The sequence below is a fragment of the Mixophyes fleayi genome, chromosome 6 (assembly GCF_038048845.1).
Source record: "Mixophyes fleayi isolate aMixFle1 chromosome 6, aMixFle1.hap1, whole genome shotgun sequence".
In the NCBI taxonomy this organism is placed as follows: domain Eukaryota; kingdom Metazoa; phylum Chordata; class Amphibia; order Anura; family Limnodynastidae; genus Mixophyes; species Mixophyes fleayi.
The window spans coordinates 214961332-214983952 of NC_134407.1; the positions used below are offsets into that span (position 1 = coordinate 214961332).

The 22621-nt window shown below is 42.0% G+C and overlaps 1 protein-coding gene and 1 pseudogene across 1 annotated transcript in view; both read left to right on the plus strand.

Annotated features, from left to right (window-relative positions):
• The first annotated feature begins 4071 nt into the window (after window positions 1-4071).
• The window catches only part of LOC142095476 (uncharacterized), a 92571-nt gene continuing 74021 nt past the window's right edge, over window positions 4072-22621 (plus strand). Inside the window, exons 1-2 of the mRNA XM_075178421.1 lie at window positions 4072-4268; window positions 4359-4447. Coding sequence (XP_075034522.1) covers window positions 4184-4268; window positions 4359-4447 — 174 coding nt within the window. The 5' untranslated portion in view covers window positions 4072-4183. The remainder of the gene's footprint in view (window positions 4269-4358; window positions 4448-22621) is intronic.
• On the plus strand, window positions 4936-21761 carry LOC142159918 (uncharacterized; annotated as a pseudogene).

Below are 22621 nucleotides of genomic sequence, written 5' to 3' on the forward strand. Positions count from 1 at the left end.
CTCTCTTCCGGGAGCCAGCTAGTGGAGGTGGGCATGAGGGGGGCGGGGCGACCAAAATCGCATCATTTCGATGCTGCGATTCACCGGGAATCGCGGCGTTTGGGATCTAATTCTGCCCACTTCACTGAGAAGTGGGCTGAATTCGGGAGATTGCCACACTCGCCCGGGAGACTCTCACAAAATGCGGGAGTCTCCCGGACATTCCAGGGGAGTTGGCAAGTATGACAGGAGCTCTTACTTTCTACTGCCATAACCTATTTTCTGCTGGTTACCACAGTCCCCATAGACCCCTATAGGAACTGCAATCTGACTCCATTTACCAACCAGCTTCACTTTTCTCCTCCAGCCTTTAAAAGCTATTGTCACATGTGGAGACCAGCAAAAGTGTTTTATATGGTTTATGAGGGGGGATCTCACCAATGAGCCCTGCCATGGTAAATAGTGACGTTACTACATTTAGTATCCCTGCACTAGGCATCGATACAGAATGATAGTTGCTGCCACCAATAACATATAGACCCCTTAATTACAATGAACAGAGTGTCTCCATCTATCTTGATTGATCTTCAATTCACTTTCATTCAGAGTCTTGATTCCTCCAACATAAAATATTTAATATAGAAAAGAAAAATTAAAATTATATAGTAAATTAAATGTGCTGCTCACAACATATATATGTGTGTAAGAAAAATACAATCCTTTACCCTGAAGTCACAGCCCTCATTTGCATAGCCCCGCCCCTCTGCAGGCGGTCTGTGTAGATATGTTGGAGGTTAGAACTAGTCACGTGGGAATAAGACACGTGATGCTCATAACGTAAGAAAATACAATCCCTTCCAATGAAGCCACACGCCTCATTTGCATAGAGACGCCCCTCTGACTAGCTGATCAGAGGCAGCATTGCCTCAGGTTACTCTGTCCCTGCACACGGCGGCGGCCATTTTGTTGAAGCTCATTTTTGACCGGAAATCCATTGTACTGTAGTAACCGGGAGTTCTCTGTAACGTTTCCGTGGGTGAGTGAGGGGGAAGCAGCGGGGACGTCTTGTTTTTACGGGAATCAGGTGTTACTGACATCATAATAACAATATAATCACAGGTGGAGTATAATCTGTTGTCCTTTTATAATAATACAGGTGGAGCAGTGTTTGGTGTCATGTTATTATATATACATGGAGCAGACTGTTCCCCTTTCATTATAGGACAGGGGGAGCAGACTCTGGTGACCTGGGGAAGGGTCACTATGTGATGTGTCCTCTATGTAATCCCTGTAGGGATATTACTGATGAATCTTCTCTATTTGTTGGGTGAGGGGTCTCCAGACATCTCCCACAGTATCTGTATATATGGGGTGATATATATTATAGTATATTATATATTTCTTCCCTGTTACTGTCTTTTTTCTTCATATGCATCAGTCACATTTTAAATAATTTCCAGGAGGATTAATATTATATAATAATGTATATCATGCTTGCCAACTCTCCCGGAATGTCCGGGAGACTCCCGCATTTTGCGAGAGTCTCCCGGACTCCCGGGAGAGTCTGGCAATCTCCCTGATCTGCCCACTTCCTAGTGAAGTGGGCAGAAATCGGTTCAAACGCTGCGATTCACACGGGAATCGTGGCGTTTGGCCCCGCCCCCGCTGTAAAATGACGCGATTCGCGTAATTACATCACGGGGGCGGGGCTAAAATGGCGCGATTTTCGAGGCCCCACCCCCTATACGTCCACCTCCCCCTTGCAGCTCCCGGAAGAAATGTATTAAAGGTTGGCAAGTATGATGTATATTATATGTTACTCCCTCTCACTGTCCTGCTTTTCCATATACACAAAACATTTAATATCACTTTTGTCACAACAAGTAAATGTCTTCTAACTCATGACAGCACTGTAAGAAGCAAGAAGATAACGCACCAGAACCAGTATTCTGAGCCATTTGGGAGTAATAAAGGAATAAAGATTTAGCCCAAAGGATTTTTAATTACTTGTGCCCGATACAATCTCTATAGTGTACTGTGGGGTCCAGAGTATAGAATTACACTAACTACCCAGATCTTTGGGTTCTAGACATTGTATAGAAAGGTTACAAGATAGAGTTCAGTGGAATACTCCGGACAGACATCTTTGTAAAATGCAAAAGTTTAACCTCCTCAGTGCAGATAAAAGCATTGTGCAGCAGTCTGCAGACACTGATAGAAAAACAGGTGACTTCATTATTTCCTGTCAACCAAAGAGATTCCGGTTTCTACTGCAAACCTTTTCTGGTAGAGCAGCAGACAGGTTGATTACGGACTGTCCTCAACTTGCGAAAACTCAATCTGTTCATACAGACAAAGCATTTTCACATGGAATCCATAAGTCCTATTGTCAAAGCACTAGAAGAGCTTTCTGACATCTATAGACTTACCGGATACCTATCTACACGTTCCAGTGGCAGCACAACATCATTGTATTATCAGGTTTTCTTGCTAGGTTGCCACTCCAGTGTATGTACCTACCATGTGGCCTGTCTACTTCCCCAAGAACTGTCACCAATGTACTTTTTGTCTTGCCTGCAGGACCTATAAGAGGATCAGTCTTGAGGTGTCTAGGATTCTGCACTAGTTTATTTCACACCCTTACAAGACATTGCCTGTTTTCTTAGGATGCTCCGTATGGAAGAAGAATCCTTCAGACTATAGATCAATACAATGATTGCATTTCATTATTGGTGTCACTTCTTGAGCCCGCCCTATGTTTGTTGTCATTGCTTGTCTACATCCCATTCATTAGGGCTGCCAGGGAGTCCAAAGAGGAAATAAATTATGTTTACTTGGTAATTCTGTTTCCTTAAAGGACTCATGGCAACCCAGGTATGTCCTACGTTTTTTGTCTGTTACATCTATGAACTTTAATTAAAGCACTTTCCTGCGTTGACTATTCAATAGCATCCTTACTGGTCTTCCCTGAATCAGACTCTAACCCCTACAATGTATTTTGCACGCAGAGGTTGATTGATTTTCCTTGCAAATCTTTCTTCCACTGCTTTGCCGCTCTGTCAGTCTCTACATTGGTTGCCTGTTTATTACCAAATCCAACATAAAATACTTCTACTAACATACAACAAAACTGCACCAACGTACATCTCTTCACTTGTCTCAAAATATCTCCCACTTCTCTGCACAAGATCTGCGTTTCTCATCAACCCACATTTTCCGCTCCCATTGCCTCTTCCAGGGGGTAAATGTATCAAGCTGAGAGTTTTCTGTCGGGTTTAAAAAACCAATCAAATTCTAGCTATCATTTATTTAGTACATTCTACAAAATGACAGCTAGAATCTGGTTGCTTTAGGCAACATCTCCACTTTTCAAACCCGCTGGAAAACTCTCATCTTGATACATTTACCCCCAGGACATTTTTCAGGCTGCACCCACTTTGTGGAATGCCCTTCCTCGCATAATAGACTTTCCTCATGTATCAATCTCCCATTGATCCATAGATTATAAGCTGTGCTCCCAGGTAATCACGGAAGTTATTTCTGTTCACCACTTTAAAATGGCAGCAGATGGGTAAATCACAAGGATTGTTTTCTGTTATTAGTTCATGCAATCATTAATCCCCCCTCCCACACACACACCCTCACACGCACCCTCTGCAGCATCACACAGCTCCAGTTTTTGGCCAGGGGTGTGAGATGAACCATGGAGCTTAGAGAATAATGCCTTTGTACAGCAGCCCCCTACTTGGGAGTGTTGTTTTAAGCATTTCTCAGTCTGGCTTTCTGAGACCATTAATTAGTGAGAATATATGTTTATTTTAGCATTATAGCCTTAAGTGATGGATCTGTGAAAAAGTGAATTGCATCTACTCTTTGTGCTGATTGTTTCCTCTTTAATACACAGGGTTAGAAGTAGTGAAGAAGTCTGGTGTGTCACCCAGCAGCCATCCTCATGCGACAGCAGAACTGAGCAGGACCCAGAGCCCCATCACGGTGCCTCCACCTCACTCACTGATACATGAGAGAAACAATGACCAGAGGATTCTAGAACTCACCAACAAGATCATTCAGCTGCTGACTGGAGAGGTGACTGCTGGGAATGGGACATTATACAGTAACACCAGGGGATGTGTCTGGGTGATGACTGTATCATTGTGTGTGTCAGGTTCCTATAAGGTGTGAGGATGTCACTGTCTATTTCTCCATGGAGGAGTGGGAGTATTTAGAAGGACACAAGGGTCTGTACAAAGACGTGATGATGGAGAATCACCGGTCCCTCACCTCACCGGGTAAGAGGAATCTCTTTGATTATTGTAAAGGAGAATGCAGTTTTGAGATAATTACATATGAATAATTCAGCTATTGTGTGTTTCCTACAGATGGATCTAGTAACAGAAATACCTGCGACAGATATCCCCGTTCTCTTTATTCACAGGATCATATAGAGGAAACTCACAATATCCCTCAGGTAGATAGAATTGAGGGTCTCAACAAATCCCATAATACAAATGTGACTCTACAATATATGATCTCTAGACAAGTTGTGGTGATCTTGTAATGTGATATTCTTCTGTTTAATCTGCATTTATTAATTATTTTGTTATTGTTTTGTGGGTCATTTATAGTGAGGCCCTGATTGATATTGAAGTTATAATGGGAGAGACCCTAAAACTTTTACCTCACATAACTTACATATACTTGTTAGCCCTGTTCTTAGGAGAACTAGTTGATTGATTATTGTTGAAACTTACTTGGGTTAGAGTAATTGTATTGCTAAAAACGATACATAGAAAACCTGAAATATGGTCTGGTTTCAAAAGTATAAAATTCCCCGGATCACAGAGGGGTCATTTAATTAAATCAGGCATTATTATAGTTTTATTTCATTAGTTTGTGGTTTACCCAGGGTGAACATCTGATTGGTATTAAAGTAGAAGATATAAAGGGAGAAGAAGAGACGTATGTGAGGGGTGATCAGCAGTGTAAGGAGGAGGAAATCCCTACAGATATCAGCACAGGTGAGTAATACACACTAAATACAGAAGTCACATATTCTCCTTGTTTAGTCACTACAACAATCTCTTATTCTACACCCTCCTCTGTCTGTACAAACTGATGAGGAAAAGTATCTGCCCAGTGGGGGAGTCAGGAGCCATCAGCCCCTATTAGACTCCTGCTCTCCTCACATCGTATCATTGTGTTACCAGCTGCCATGTTCCTCCCTGTAACTACCAGATATGACATTACCCATGATCCTCCCATGTACTACATTACATTACTCATGATCCTCCCCATGTACTACATTATATTACTCATGATCCTCCCCATGTACTACATTACATTACCCATGATCCTTTCTGAGAACTACATTACATTACTCATGATCCTTCCTCAGCGTGATCTCATGTGATATTACCCATGATCCTTTCTGAGAACTACCACAACATTATCAACCTAAGCACTGGTGGTAATATCACCTATGTATGTGATATCATGTACTGATTATATTCTGATTCCCCTGAACTAATATTGTGCCTGACTACATATCTAATAAGTTGCCCGCTTTTACTTATGTACTGAGTGTGCCTCCTTGAGGGCCGCGGTGAGGGCGATGGCGGGACCTGATTTGTGTGTTCCAGTGGGTTCTTGCTGGTTCGTTTGAATCTGGTCTGTTCATCTGCCTGTTCCACTTTGTGCTCTGATGCTTGAGTGTTGCTGAACTTCCAAGGGAGATGTCCCTAGCTAGAGACCTAGACACCAGGGCAATTACAGAGATCACAAGAAGGACAAGACTGAGTGTGAGGTCAGAGCAGGATACTGCTGGCCTGATGTCCATGGGAGTCACATGTCTAGACTGTGAGAGGAACCAGATAAACTTTCAGACTGCTATTACCTGTACCCTAACTGCAGTTGAGAACAAGTTAAGAGAGTCTGTATATCAATGTCAGCTTTTCATTGAGGTGAGTTCTTTAGATTGATAATATAATTACTGCCATGTACGTGATCAGGAGACGTGATGCTGAGATGTCAAGTTGTAGAGAAAGGAAAGATGAATCTGTAGTTAAGTGACTGTAACACAATACATTATATATATCTAATCAAAATGATCTGGTGTTCATCAGTTGTAACTCTGCAGCACTACAGCTGCTGCATCTCATTACACCCGTTCTACCGTTGCCTATTCTGTATGTGTAAGGACACCTGTTTGCTTACTTTAATCTATAAGATCTTGATGTTGGATAGACACAGCTAGAGTGGTTGGTAGACCCAAAGTTGCTATAAGGTAGGAGCTTAGTGTAAAGTGCTATTATTACATACACAGACAAACGGTTTATAAAATGTCATACAATGTGGTGCTCTACAAGATGGCAGAATTAGCACCCTTAAAGCCAAGGTCATTGGCTCAAGCTGTGGGACAGGAAAGGAGAGATGCTCCACCAGAAATCTAACAAAACCTTTGTGAGAAGTGCCGTAACAAATGGGACATCACCTACCAAACATCTATCAAGGACTTCTAAAAGCTGAATGTGGGAGATTCACCTCGAGATTTACTGTGTGTAGCATTCTCCTGAGACTGCTGGATACCTCATTTAAACCAATCTCCGCGACAAACCTGGCCAAGATAGAGAATCCTTCCCACATTGCAGACCAAGGTGATGTCTAAGCAGGTAGAAGAATCAGTGAGATGCCTGCCAAAATATATCTGGTCAGTAGGTACATATCAGACGTTCAGGGCAGAACAGCCCTTTGTTGCAAGGGTAAAGGAGAGTAAGTCCTAGTGTGCGCAGAGCTAAGCAGTAAAGAGCAGAGGTGCGAACCATCAACCCTGTTTCAAAATTTGATGTAGATAGATGGGCACACAGCAGTCCACTGGGGATAACGTGGAAGCCTTCAAGAACTTATACAACAAGCTGATGTGCTGAGAATTTACATGAAGAAAGGTTACAAGGGAGTAAACACAACCACTAGAAAAGCTGTCGCTGGCAAGGACGACACCAAAGGCAACATATTAACAAGGCCTGTCACATGCTGTAACTGGTATCTTTTGCTCTCTTTCAATTTGGCAATAAAATTGCAGTATCTATAATCATAGAAATGACAGAGAACAATACTGCACCCAGGTTGCTTGAGCTAACTTGGTATCATAAAATGTGGATTGTCTTATCATATCTGCCACTTCCCCCGGATCTGTGACAGTGTGGGCTGCTTACTTCAATACTATGAACATGTTGCCGGTCGGAGTCCCAAACAAAGACTGATTCCTCTTCTCCTGTGCAGCCTGATGGCAGCAAACTCTGTAGCCAGGTTTGGAGTAACTTCCGACAACACTGTTTCAGAAGCCTCCTGTAACTTGAGGAGTTTCCTCTCTCTATGGGCAGAGCAGTCTGTGTTCTGTGGACAAAAGAATTCCCGTTCTGTGGTGACCATCTTTGGACAGCCATACTATGGTTCTGCTCAGGAAAGGGATGTCATGTTGTAGCGGCCATTTTGTGGTTCCCATGCTGCTGTTAAGTGCGTATTGTCGCTAACCAATAATGATTGTCGAACCTCGATTTGTGTTTCCAACGCACAAAGATTTATTCGCAATAAGTAGTAGAATATGTTCAAGCGAAGTGATAATAAATAGAACCGTTACTTATCGCAGGCGCTCTGGATCCAGTGCAGTCATTCAATCCTGAAGTCTGGGGACAAGATGTCTGAACACTGGATGTGAAGCTGCTGCTTATATACACAATGAAATACAATAATACAATGAAGATGGTATAGCTTGCATCTATTGGTCCAGGTCTCAGGAAGGTCCAAGGGGTTGTCAATCATTGGCTAGTTCATCCTAAGGAATCCAAAGGAGGGGGTCATCTTTCCAGGTGGTATGCTCGGCTCTTCCCGCCAAGATTCCTTAGTCCTAAGTAGTCCATAATTCCCTATCATTCATAACTTGCGTATGCAAGTAGTAAATGTAAAGAGGTTTATTATGATACCACTCATGATATGATTCCTTCAACCTGTTCCATATATTTCACTAATATGCATGTAACTTTAATATAACACATAAATACTACTATATTTCGACATAACTGACTATGTGTTGCAACTACCATTAATGTGTACTATTTTACAAGTATGCGTGTTTGTGCGAATGTATGGTAAAAGACCAAATACTGTTGCTGCCACGTGTAGTAGCTGCGTACGCCCTTTCACGCCGTAGCATGCCCTTGTACGCCGTAGCGTACCGTACGCATCTTTTCAGACAAAGACAACCAAATTTGCTCGATTTTAATTGAAATGACTTTATCCAATTTGCTGACTTTGACAGCTCCACCCTTTGATAGTGTAACAAACTATCACCCAATCACCGTTTCAAGTTCAGGATTATACAATACTTCTTCACTGACCATGATCTCGGTGTCTGGTACCACCCTTTCAGTCTCTTTCTCAGTGTTACTCCTATGAGACCTTTTTCCACACTTCAACACAATAGGAACACATTTGACAACTAAACCAATTGCTAAGATGACACCCAGTATAAGGAGAAGGAGCTTACCTACACTAGCGAGCCATTGTCTGATCTGATAGGTCAGCCTCCCAATTCTCCAGGCGCTTTGCATGAGATATATTTAGGCACAGAAAAGATCTGCCTATGGAGTATTGTCGAAGCGTCAGACTAGGGGACCTAGTGTTATTGTACCTCAAGTCTATGGGCCTCCCACCCCTCAATTTGAGTACTTCGGATATGTTTAGAGGGAATGGCACTAGTCCTATATTATGCTGTCCTTGCGGCACGTGAGAGCACACCCAGCACTCGGTTTGGTTTAGCACCTTACCCACCAGGGAGTGATAATCCTCTAAAGGATGCCCGCCTATATTCAGAGTACTGGGGGACTGGCATCGTTGGTTGCATCTCTCTTCAACTAGGGAGTCGCAGAACTTGCAGATACAATACTCATCAGACAATAGCCCCTCACACTGCCTCCGAGTTCCTGAGCTAGCAGACCTTTTCATAACCCCTGGACCAAGCTTGATAATGGGCTGCTCTGAGTATTCTAATAACTTTTCCTCTGCCTCCATCTCATCCGTATCACTACCGGAACTCTCCTCCGTCCTCCATCCTCCTTCACAAAAATAGAATGTCCTAGAAAGAGTAAATACAAGGAAAATCCTGGAACAAAAGAAAAACAAAAACCGCCACTCCATCGCTGGAAACATAGTTCTGGGGCAACGTCTCTGGTTCAGGTGTTTCGACTGCAGGCTTTTGGTCTCCCGGAACAGACTCACAAGTGACAGATCTATGTCGTCGGTCTCAGTTTTATCTTGCACTTTCTCCGGATTATGGACTCTCCTGCAGTGGGTGGAATGAACCCAAGTGTCTCTCTCTGCAACCTTCAGTGATGTAGTACTGGTCAGCAGCACTTGGTACGGACCTTCCCAACGGTCTGTTAAACAACCTGAACGTAAGAAATTGCGGATCATAACATAGTCTCCAGGTTCAACATCATGACAGTTCCTTTCTGTCATAATAGGTGACAGCATTTTTAGTTTTTGTTGTTGTTGCTTTAGCTGTCTACTCATTCTTATAAGATATTGTACAATCACTTCATTATTACACTTCAAGTCGTCTTGTGGACTCACGATCAAATGAGGTTGTCGTCCGAACAGTATCTCAAAGGGGGACAGATTAAGAGGAGGTCTAGGAGTGGTCCGAATGCTATGGAGGACCAATGGCAAAGCCTCCGGCCATGCCAACCCAGTTTCACCCATTACCTTACCAAGCTTGTTCTTTATAGTACCATTTACTCTCTCCACCTTACCACTGGCTTGTGGTCGGTAAGGGGTGTGAAGTCTGCTACCGATTCCCATGAGTTTACACATATTTTGGAAGATATCACCAGTAAAATGGGGGTACCCCTATCACTTTCAATGATTCTAGGGATACCGAACCTACATACAAAGTCTTGTAAAATTTTCTTTGCAGTGAACACAGCAATATTAGTGGCTGCCGGATATGCTTCTACCCAACCGGAAAACACATCAATACAAACTAACATATACTTTAGATTCCTGCACGGTTGTAATTGGATATAGTCAATTTGTATTACCTGAAAAGGTCCGTCTGTAGTAGGGATGTGGGATGGCTCAGTTGGAATAGTTTTCCCGACATTTTTCCTCAAGCAAGTAAGACATGACATTGCCTTCTTACCAGCCTGAGAGGAAAATCCGGGAGCACACCAGTATGCTCTCACCAGTTTGCACATACCTTCTTTACCTAGGTGAGTCAGGCCGTGTGCTGCTTCAGCCAGGCTTGGATAGTACGTTCGGGGAGCTACAGGCTTACCTTGTCCATCCCTCCAGAGTCCTGAGGACTCTTGACCACATCCCTTCGCCTTCCAGACCGCCTTTTCCGGCAGGGAACACAAATCTTGCATGTCTAATGTCTGAAAAACCATCATAGTCTCGGTCGATACAGTCTTAGGTTGCCCTGCTGCCCATTTAGCAGCTTCGTCTGCCCTGTTGTTGCCCAATGACACTGGGTCTTCTTCAAAGGTATGGGCTTTGCACTTTATGACGGCTACTGTTCTGGGTAACTGTATCGCTGTCAGAAGTCCTTTTATGTATTGTAAGTGTGCCACTGGCGTACCTGCTGCTGTCGTAAAGTTTCTAAGACGCCAAAGGGCCCCAAAATCGTGCACTACCCCGAAGGCGTACCTAGAGTCAGTATATATATTGGCTGATTTACCCTCTGCCAATTCACACGCTCTCCTTAGTGCTACTAGTTCCGCCACCTGGGCTGAGTGAGGTGGGCCAAGGGGTTCAGCTTCTACCACATCCTGATCGTCTACAACAGCGTAACCAGTACATAGCTCTCCCGTCTCTGTCTGTCTATGACAACTTCCGTCTGTATAAAATGTAAAATCTACATTTTCTAAGGGGGTGTCACGTATGTCGGGCCTTGCAGTAAAGGTCTGATTCAGGTGTTCCATACAGTCATGCGTGTCAGTATTCTTGCCTAACTCATCATCAACCAGGGTCTCCTCACCTCCCACCCTTTGTGTCTCTCGAGACACATATGGAAGGTATGTAGCTGGATTTAAGGTGCTACATCGTTTGATGGTGATGTTTGAGGGTGCCATCAGGGCTAGTTCCCACTTTGTGAATCTAGCTGAAGAAACATGTCTGGTTTGGGCTGAGTTTAACAGAGCTGATACAGCATGGTGTGTATAGACAGTGGAATTATGTCCTAATACTACGTCTTCGCTCTTACTTACCAGAAGAGCAGTTGCTGCTACACTTCTGAGACATGTTGGGAGTGATCTTGCCACATTGTCTAATTGTGCACTGTAGTATGCTACTGGTCTGCTAGCGTCACCATGTTTCTGTACGAGGACACCTGCTGCACAACCATCAGCTTCTGTACAAAATAGCTCAAAAGGCTTTTCATAATCAGGTATTCCCAATGCAGGTGCTCTAGTCAGACTATCTTTAAGATTAAAGAACGCTTGCTCTGACTCTTCAGTGTGTACAACACGTTCTGGTTTTGAGGAAGAGACTAGCTCCTGCAATGGTAATGCCAGAATAGAAAAACCTGGGATCCAGGACCTACAGTATCCACACATCCCCAAGAAAGTACGAATCTGCTTCTGGCTCTGCGGCAGAGTCATGTGTTGTATGGCCTCAATCCTGTCGGTCGTCAGGTGTCTTAGCCCCTTAGTGAGGCAGTGTCCTAAGTATTTGACCTTAGTCTGACATGGCTGTAATTTATCCTTTGCCACCTTGTGCCCTGTTTGTGAAAGATGAAGCAACAACAATTTAGTATTATGTAAACATGACATAAAAGAATCAGAGCACAACAACAAATCGTCCACATATTGAATTAGAACAGACCCATTGTGGGGTTGAAAGGATTGCAAACAGTCATGTAAGGCTTGGGAGAAAATACTGGGGCTGTCAATGAACCCCTGGGGTAGTCTGGTCCATGTATATTACACCCCCCGGTAGGAGAATGCAAAAAGGTATTGGCAGTCAGGGTGAAGAGGGACTGAGAAGAAAGCAGAACATAGATCAATGACAGTAAAATGACTGGCAGACGGTGGAATCTGCATGAGGATGACAGCTGGATTCGGCACTACGGGGAATTGGCTCTCAACAACTTTGTTAATTCCCCTTAAGTCCTGGACTAATCTATAGCCTCTTCCCCCACTCTTCTTCACAGGGAAAATGGGACTATTTGCTGTACTGGCTGTACGAATTAAAATCCCTTGTTGTAACAGCCTCTCAATAACAGGTTATATACCCCTGGTTCCACCTCCGGTTTTAATGGATACTGTGGGATTTTTGGAGCTATCCTACCACTTTTTAGATTGACCATGACAGGGGCTACATTTGCCATCAGTCCAGTCTCCTGTCCATCTCTGGTCCATAGTGAACCTGGTATTTCCAGCAACATCCCCTTTACTTGAGATGGACTGTGTTCTATAACAGTAGAGTGTAACATTAACCTTTTGAGGGGTGTCCAATATGTCCTGTACCTCATGAGCGACCTTCTCGGGTATATCTAGGAACACACCATCTGAAGTACAGTATATCACACATCCCATTTTACATAACAAGTCTCTCCCTAGCAAGTTAGTAGGAGCCGCCGCAGCCAGGAGAAACTAATGCTTGGTATGCAGGGGCCCGATAGTAACTTCAGCAGGTTTAGTTAGAGGATAATGTAACACTCTTCCCGTTACCCCCATAGCTGGAATAGTTTTACTGGTCACCTGTAGATTGAAAGGAGAGGTTATTACAGATCGGGCCGCCCCTGTATCTACAAGAAAAGTTTGTTTCCTACCAGCTATGTCAACTATCATTGTTGGTTCTTCACTCTGACTCTCAGTTAACCTCACTGGCTGTAGACTACAGGTATGACCTGACCCCTAGCGCTGACTATCCCGCGCAATATTTGCTGTTATAATATGTGCGGGTAGATGTGAGTCTTCTATTCTATGTGAGTCCTTCCTTGGAGGATATCTATGTGTCCCACCTCTAGGGTTGTATCGGTCTTTTTTACAATCCCTCCTAACGTGTCCTTCATTACAATTGAAACATCTGATCACTCTATGTTTCTTATTATGTGGGTTGTATGCTGGTGGTCGTGTGTGCACCCCTTCTAGAGTCTGTATACTCACCGTCATTAACCTATCACTTTTCTCTTCCTTCTTTCTAAAAAGGTTTTTGTCATGCTCCACAGCAGACTCCCTAAGAGAATCTTCTGTGATGCCTCTCCAATTAGGTAATGTGGTTTGTACTCTGGTTTTTAAATTTTCTCTAAGGCCATGCATTAATACTCCTACAGCTACCTCTCTGTGATGTGTGTCCTCACCTATGTTTGATATCCCAGTGAACCGTGTTATCGCTGCTATAGCTCTAATGAAGTAATCTGCTGCTGTCTCACTATCTTTCTGCTTGATGGTGAAAATTTTACTCCAGTTCGTTACTACCAGAAAATAGATGGCTAAATGTTTAACAATTTGTTCTATATTATCTTGGTTAATCTCATCAGTCAAGGTGTCATCTTCATCCAACACACAATCTTTAATACATTTTTGTATGTCAGTATGGGGAGGAAGACACGCCCTCAACACTACACGCCAAGCCTTATCGGTTGGTTCGTGTGCATTTCCTAAGTCTTTAACAAATTTCTGACACTTTGCCAACTCTTTTCTGGGATCTGGGAATTCAGTCATAATGGAACGTAATTCTGATCTAGTCCAGGGACAATGCATTGTAACATTTCTTAAAGTAACTACACCATCCTTATCCGGTTTCACATTGGGAACTGATATTGTGCAGACTGGGTACGCACCCACTGGTTCACTGTTTTCAGAAGTCACTACCGGATCTGCTGGTTTAAGATTTAGAACGCTATCACTCCTAGTGATCACACTACTCTCACCTATCTCAGCCATTGGTCCTTTCCCATACTTACGCTGAACCTCTAGCATATTAACAGCATGAGCAATGGCTGAAATCACAGTGGGTTCATCTTCATCTTCTGATACACTTGTTTTAAACTGGCTTAAAACCGGATACAATTTAGCAATTTCTCTTTTTTCGTTTTTAATAACGGCTGTACTTAACCCTCCCGCCACATAAGGTGGCGGGGGTGCGCTTGCGCTGAGTACGCCACGCTTCTCAACGGGTACTTCCGCCCTGCGCGCGCTTTTCGCCACGCCTACTTCCGCTGTGCATTCGCTGCTCTGCCACGTGTTACCTTCCATTTGCCACAATTTTAAACAATCATTATGTCTATTTCTCTTTTTCGTTGACTTAATCAACCATACTTTATCTTTTACAGTATTTAGTACCTCTGCATTAAAACTTCCTATTGTTGGGAAAGGCCTATCACAATCTTTGGTCATCTTGACCCACGTGTCGCAATACGCAGTTGCGTATGCACCATATTTCTTACACATGAGAAATCTCGCTGAACCAATAGGACCTTCCTTAGGCAGTACACTGGCCATCTCTAGCGTATGCTTAGCACCCATGTTGAACAACACCAATCTATGCAGAACACTTTCAACAATTTGCTACAAACACTCTACCCGCTAGAGATCTCTTACTGGCCGTGGACGTATTTGCTCAAGCCGCGTCCACTCGCTTCCTCTTGTACTAAACAAGGACCCCTAACACAGACAATACCACTGTGGGACCCAAGGGCTATCAGCTCCTCGATACCCTGGCTAAACCACAAAAATCTGTTGAGTTTATTATAACTGGGAGAACAAAGTCGATACAATCAACCAGCCTTTCCAATATAATTCCTCCTAGCTGCTTCACCAATTTGCACTAACGGTTGTCATGCGGTTAGATCGCACTGCCTACCAATACTAATTATTAGCAAACCTTGCGATCTATTGGCAGCGCTTTGCGAAAACCCGGTTTTCGCATTCGGTATACCTGCCCTGTATACCGTCCTTCAGTTGGGCAATCCGCCTCGTCAGACAGCAACTGAGCACAATGAATAATAAACAGTGTATCTATGTTACAAAATCACACACTATACACATTTTCTGCGCAGAAAATCAAAAGTTCCCAACAACAGTAATAATGTCTCAGAGGCTTTCACAAGTAATTATACTATGCACATATAATAACTATCAAGACGATTGTTTAACCACGTGGCAAATCTACCGGAAGTTCGCGTACGCACAGCAGGAAATACACATACGCTAAGCAATGCAATACAGGTTAAACGCACAATGAAAGTAAAAAGAAACAGTTTTCTCTTTTGTCCCTAGGTTCTAGTTAGCGTGCCCTAGACAATGCAAAACGGACATTCGGTTTCACAACACAGAGTAAAATTCAGGTTTTGAACACATTGCGTTCTTACCCGTATATGACGCGTCTCCACCCTTTGTTGCGGAACCGAAATCCGTTGGTCTTGCGTATCATCGGCAACGAAACCTCCAAAGCTCACAAGCCCCCAAAATCGTTAAGTGCGTATTGTCGCTAACCAATAACGATTGTCGAACCTCGATTTGTGTTTCCAACGCACAAAGATTTATTCGCAATAAGTAGTAAAATATGTTCAAGCGAAGTGATAATAAATACAGCCGTTACTTCTCGCAGGCGCTCTGGATCCAGTGTGCAGTCATTCAATCCTGAAGTCTGGGGACAAGATGTCTGAACACTGGATGTGAAGCTGCTGCTTATATGCACACAGAAATACAGTAATACAATGAAGATAGTATAGCTTGCTTCTATTGGTCCAGGTTTCAGGAAGGTCCAAGGGGTTGTCAATCATTGGCTAGTTCATCCTAAGGAATCCAAAGGAGGGGGTCATCTCTCCAGGGGGTATGCTCGGCTCTTCCCACCTAGATTCCTTAGTCCTAAGTAGTCCATAATTCCCTATCATTCATAACTTGCGTATGCACTCTGCGATTCCTTCGCAGAGTGAACCAAACAGTAGGAAATGTAAAGAGGTTTATTATGATATCACTCATGATATGATTCCTTCAACCTGTTCCATATATTTCACTAATATGCATGTAACTTTAATATAACACATAAATACTCCTATATTTCGACATAACTGACTATGTGTTGCAACTACCATTAATGTGTACTATTTTACAAGTATGCGTGTTTGTGCGAATGTATGTAAAAGACCAAATACTGTTGCTGCCACGTGTAGTAGCTGCGTACGCCCTTTCACGCCGTAGCGTGCTGTGCTGTGGGGCGGACACTAATACTGACCAAATTATCATGCAAAACTGTATAATATCTACAATTCAAAATATTATTTTTTTTTGTTCGACTGAAACGAAAATACACCCATGTATGCACTAAGCAAAATGTAAAACAAGACTCATTACATTTTGTATGGTGCCTACATGAGTATATTTGTTTAATTTGAACAAAAAATAATATCTTTGAATTGTTGATGTGATTTACAGTTATATTAGTATGTGTTTTTTAGATATAAAAGCCATGTCTGCCCGCAAGAAGAGGTACAGAGGACATTAGGAGGGTGGTCCCTATTCTTTGTGGCAAGGGCATACCCCACCATCTCGCGTACATGTAAGTGGAGGCAATGAGATTTGTATTCAATTTTATACTGCTAGGGAGACTTTAGAACCAGTGGGAGATTGACAGTGGATGAGATCCCAGTTAAATGATCTATCTGATGTTGGCCAGACTTCATGTAAGAGCAAGGATTTCTGAGACCTAACTACTCAAATTAATGCAAACCCTGGGAACTCCCTGAGGCTGGATTAAGTTACACTACTCACATATCTAATACATGTATACCACCCACCGGTGTGCTAACTGGGCCTGCTTGTGTTTGCTTTACCTACTTGTGCATTATCTTGACCTACCGTGACAGGCTCTGCTTGCTGTGAAATTTCCTACCATTGCGTGTTGCATTGTCCTCGTCTATCACCATGTGGCTAGGGCTTGCTGTGTACTAACCCTATCCGTATGTGTGGACTCCGTCTACAGTAGTTTTAGTCTCACCGACATGAGGCTAATTGTATAATTTTTTCCAGGACCACTTTAAGTTCCCAACCTACCCCTGCCACTGAGATCCTGGGCATACAGAACCATTATTGAACATGCTTGGTACTTGCATCTCCCTAGCCTTCTGGGGACAACATAGGGGCACCTGATATTTGAAAAACTCTGACCATGATTGATAGGGTGGGGTCTCAGGGCTTAGTCCTTGTGGGAAGTGTCTGGGACTTTTTTTCGTGACACTTTGTCAACGTTTGCTATGGATCATTCATGAGCAGAAAAATATTATAAAAGTATAGCGTATGAAAATGGTCCATGCTTTGATTTTTGGTCCAGAGGAATGTTGTAAAAGTATAATTGGAAAGAAGATTGTAGTTCTCTGCCATTCTGTTTGTTTTGCAAGGGCAGGAGATTTTCAAGAAAGTTTCTTATATGTATGTCTATGTTAAAATGTTATTCTGCATAGTTATTTATATGCTGTGAGTGGGACTGGGTGAGGTCTTCTGTAGTGCATGAGCATAATAACCCTCTGAGGTGTGATGCTAAAGAGAGAGAGAGTAATGCTCCTGTGATGTAATTATTGAGTGTGGACCGAGAGCTCTGACAGGAGCTTAGTGTTTAAAAAAGTGATGTGTTCTGGTGGATTATGCTCGTTTGTACCAGGGTTTGTTCATGTCCGGTCTGTTCATATACATGTTTGATTTAGTGCTCTTGGATGCTTGGTTGTGTCTGACCTCTGATGGAGATGTCCCCTGGTAGAGAGAGAGAATCTGGTACAGTTGCAAAGATTGAGATGGAGATCCTGAGAGTGATAAGACAGTGTGAGGTCAGAGCAGCTAATGTGACCTGCATATGAGTCTAGAGTGTGAGTGAGCATTGTTAAAAGTGAATGTTTTAGATTGTAACTATGATTACAGATTAGCATATAGGTAAGGTGTCTGAATCTAGTCCACGGGGTAAATCTATGATGCATCGGTTTCTGCAAGTCACTGGAAATCGTCGACTTTGCAAGGGAAATTTAAAGTGGCAATTGCCGATTTCTGGCGACTTGCAGAATCCGATACTTCATACATTTACCTCCAGGAATCCCAGTACCAAGCCCAGATGTTGCACCCTTACAGAACACCTGTCACACTTCTGGTATCACAAACGGAATAGCCAGGTAGTTTTGAAATAAGCAGGATTTATTTTGATATATAAGTAATTATCAAGAGTCCAACAAGAAACGTCCAAAGTATCAACAAGATAAAGGTCTTCTAGAGGTATCCAGGAATTGTATTCCAAATCACAAGGGAACAAGGTTCTGTGGAATCATCTGGTTCAGACACAAACACAATACTTGAGCAAAGGCTTCATAACAGGAAGTGCCTTTTCTAGGCCCAAACAGGAAATGAGATCCAAGATGGAATCGTCATGCGACAGTCCCGGCCATCTCGGATAAGGGCTATTGTAAGTCAAGTTCATAACAGAGATCTAAGATGGAAACTTTATGAGGCAATCACGGCCATCTTGAATGAGGGCAAATCTAAGGGCAAGTACATAACAACACCAGTCTTTAGTAGAGGAAATACCAGGGCTCGTATTTCATCAGGGTCCACTGGAGAGATTTCAGAAAAATGTCTTCACCATTCTTAGCGCTCCTGGGTCCTCATCTTGCTCAGTTGTCTTAAATAATGATGTCAACTTCTCTTCATAAAGTTCTAACCAATGAGCAGTCTTGAATAGCAGTGTGACATCATATCATGTATGTTATGTGCGTATCGTCGCTAACCAATAACGATTGTCGAACCTCGATTTGTGTTTCCAAAGCACAAAGATTTATTCGCAATAAGTGGAAAAATATGCTCAAGCGAAGTAATAGTAAATACAGCCGTTACTTATCGCAGGCGCTCTGGATCCAGTGCAGTCATTCAATCCTGAAGTCTGGGGACAAGATGTCTGCACTCTGGATCACAAGCTGCTGCTTATATACACAATCAAATACATTAATACAATGAAGATGGTATGGCTTGCATCTATTGGTCCGGGTCTCAGGAATGTCCAAGGGGTCGTCAATCATTGGCTGCTTCATCCTAAGGAATCCAAAGGAGGGGGTCATCTCTGCAGGGGGTATGCTCTGCTCTTCCCGCCAGGATTCCTTAGTCTTAAGTAGTTCATAATTCCCTATCATTCATAACTTGCGTATGCACTCTGCGATTCCCTCGCAGAGTGAACCAAACAGTAGGATATGTAACAAGGTTCATTATGATACCACTCATGATGTTATTCCTTTAACCCGTTCCGTGTATTTCACTAATATGCATGTAACTCTGATATAACATATAAATACTACTATATTTCGACATAACTGACTATGTGTTGCAATTACCATTAATGTGTACTATTTTATAAGTATGCGTGTTTGTGCGAATGTATGGTAAAAGACCAATTACTGTTGCTGCCACGTGTAGTGGATGCGTACGCCCTTTCACGCCGTAGCGTGCCCTTGTACGTCGATGCGTACCGTATGCATCTTTTCAGACAAAGATAACCAAGTTTGCTAGACTTTAATTGAAATGACTTTATCCAATTTACTGACTTCGACATATAATAGAAGCTTTTTAATATATTCTATAATTCTTCATTCACAAATTGAAACTTGAAAATGTTGAATTCACTGTTTGTATGGAAATGTTGTGCTTTTGAAATACACTTGTTATAGTAAAAAAAAAATCTGTTCTGCAGAAATGTGTATTCCCATATATTTATTTTATTCCCAGCAGATGAACAACAGATCTGGAATAACTCTGAGAGACATCTCATTTTATCTCCAGATTGTGAAATGGAACATAACAACATCACACAAAATTCTTCAGGAGAAAACCCCATTGCCCTAAATATACATGGATTACTTCACTGTGCAAATGTATTATCTGATCCTTCAATTAATGAGGAATGTTCACTTTACAACTCGGATATTGTTACACACAGTACAGATTATACAGATGATAAACAATTTTCATGTTCTGAATGTGGAAAAAATTTTGCTCAGAAATCATATCTTGTTAATCATCAGAAAACTCACACTGGTAAAAAGTCACTTGCCTTTTCTGAATATGAAAAATGTTTTACATTCAATTCACATCTTATTCAACATCAACAAACTCACACAAGTGAGTACCCATATGCATGTTCTGAATGTGGGAAATGTTTTAGATGGAAATCAAATCTTGCTGATCATCAGCGAGTTCACTCAGGTGAGAAACCATTTGCATGTTCTGAATGTGGAAAATGTTTTAGATGGCAGTCAAATCTTGCTACACATCAGAGAGTTCACACATGTCAGAAGCCTTTTTCATGTTCTGAATGTGGAAAAAGTTTTAAACATAAATCAGAACTTAAGAAACATCATATAGTTCACACAGGTGAGAAGCCATTTCCATGTTCTGAATGTGGAAAAAGTTTTAAACATAAATCAGAACTTAAGAAACATCATATAGTTCACACAGGTGAGAAGCCATTTTCATGTTCTGAATGTGGGAAATGTTACACACAGCAGTCAGTGCTTAATACACATCAGAGAGTTCACACAGGTGAGAAGCCATTTTCATGTTCTGAATGTGGGAAATGTTACACACAGCAGTCAGTGCTTAATACACATCAGAGAGTTCACACAGGTGAGAAGCCATTTTCATGTTCTGAATGTGGGAAATGTTATTCAAAGCAGACAACGCTTGATACACATCAGAGACTTCACACAGGTGAGAAGCCTTTTTCATGTTCTGAATGTGGAAAATGTTTTACACAGCAGTCAAATCTTGCTACACATCAGAGAGTTCACACAGGTGAGAAGCCAATTCCATGTTCTGAATGTGGGAAATGTTTTCTAAATAAATCGGATCTTCTTAGACATTGGCGAACTCACACAGGTGAGAAGCCTTTTTCATGTACTGAATGTGGGAAATGTTTTGGAAGGAAATCGACCCTTATTACCCATCATATAATTCACACAGGGGCAAAGCCATTTCCATGATCTGAATGTGGGAAATGTTTTGGAAGCAAATCATATCTTGCTGAACACCAGCGAACTCATACAGATGAGAAGCCATTTACATGTTCTGAATGTGGGAAATATTTTACATATGAATCAGATCTTCTTAAACATGAGTCTTCATAGAGAAAAAAAAAAGTCCATGAGATGATATAAATATATGATGCAGAATTGCAGTGGTATTTGATTACCATTATTTTAGAAATGAAAATGATTAAAAAATTTAATTTTAGACTACTCAGAATTGTATATTGGTATCCCCGCTTAATCGAGTGTAATTTAAATCTTCAAAGTCACACAATATATTAATATATCACAAATGAATTACCACCTAAACATAGAACTGGAATGTGTGTCTTCATTATAATGATGCAACAGTTTGCTCATCTGGGGAATTTAGTGCAGTTTAGTTATTCTATTAGAGGTCGGTCTAACTCTCCGCAATGATAGAAAGACCACATTGTCATCATATAGGTTACTATATGACCTAAGCACTATCTCACAGCGCTAGAATCATGGGTTTGGTTTCACCAAGTTCCTTCCTGTGAGTTTCTATGTTCTCCCCATGTTTGTGTGGTTTTCTCACCGGTTTCCTGACACTCCAAAGACAATACTGGTAGGGTGGTTGGTTTCTGCTATAATTAGTGTGTATGTGTGTTTGTTGGGGAATATAGATGGTTTTGCCACTGGGGCAGGGATTGATGTGATGAGTAAATATGTAAAGAACTGTGTAATAAATAAAATAAATATTACATCATGTTTTAACTCCCTGTAATTGAAGGTGTGAGGTGGGTCATATAATGAGATCTGTAACCTGTGTTACTATTTCACTAGATCCAGTAATTCTCAATTGGTAAATTACTTACAGCAGCTGGATGTCTTGTTCCTTCTAGGTAATAAGAACTTCTCTCATGCAATTCACTTAATTGATGACTCATTTACAGTCAAGGCAGAAAATATTGATGCCCATGTACTTTTTTAAAATTTCTCAGTTTTCTCCAGACATAAGTTGAATTTCACAACAATAATGGCATTGACAAAATGATTGACACCTTAGACTTTTTTTGACGTTGGTCAAAATAGCTGCAATCAACCTCTTCCTGTAGCAATGAATGAGCTTCCTGCGCCTTTCTACTATCAGCTTGGCACACCCTTCTTGTACAAACTGCTCCAGTTCTCCCAGGTTTGAAGGTCCCTTCTCCCAACTGCTGTTTTCAGATCTCTCTACAAGTTTTATATGGGATTTAGATCTGGACTCATTGCTGCCACTTCAGAACCATTCAGTGTCTATCTTGAAACATTCCCGGGTGCTTTTATGAAGTGTGGGGTCATTGTCCTGCTGGAAGATCCAGGACCCTCAACAGAGATGCAGCTTTTTGACAGTGGGTTCAACATTGTGCTCCAAAATGTCCCGGTAATCTCCGAATTTCATTAAACCATGCACAGGTTCAAGTCACCCAGTGCCCGATGGAGCACAGCAATCCAAAAACATCATTCAACCTCCTCAATGTTTGATTGGAGGGCAGGTGTTCTTTTCTTTGAAAGTATCATTTTCTTTTCGCTAAACAGGGATGATGTGTTCTATCAAATAACTCTTAATTTGGTATCATCTGTCCA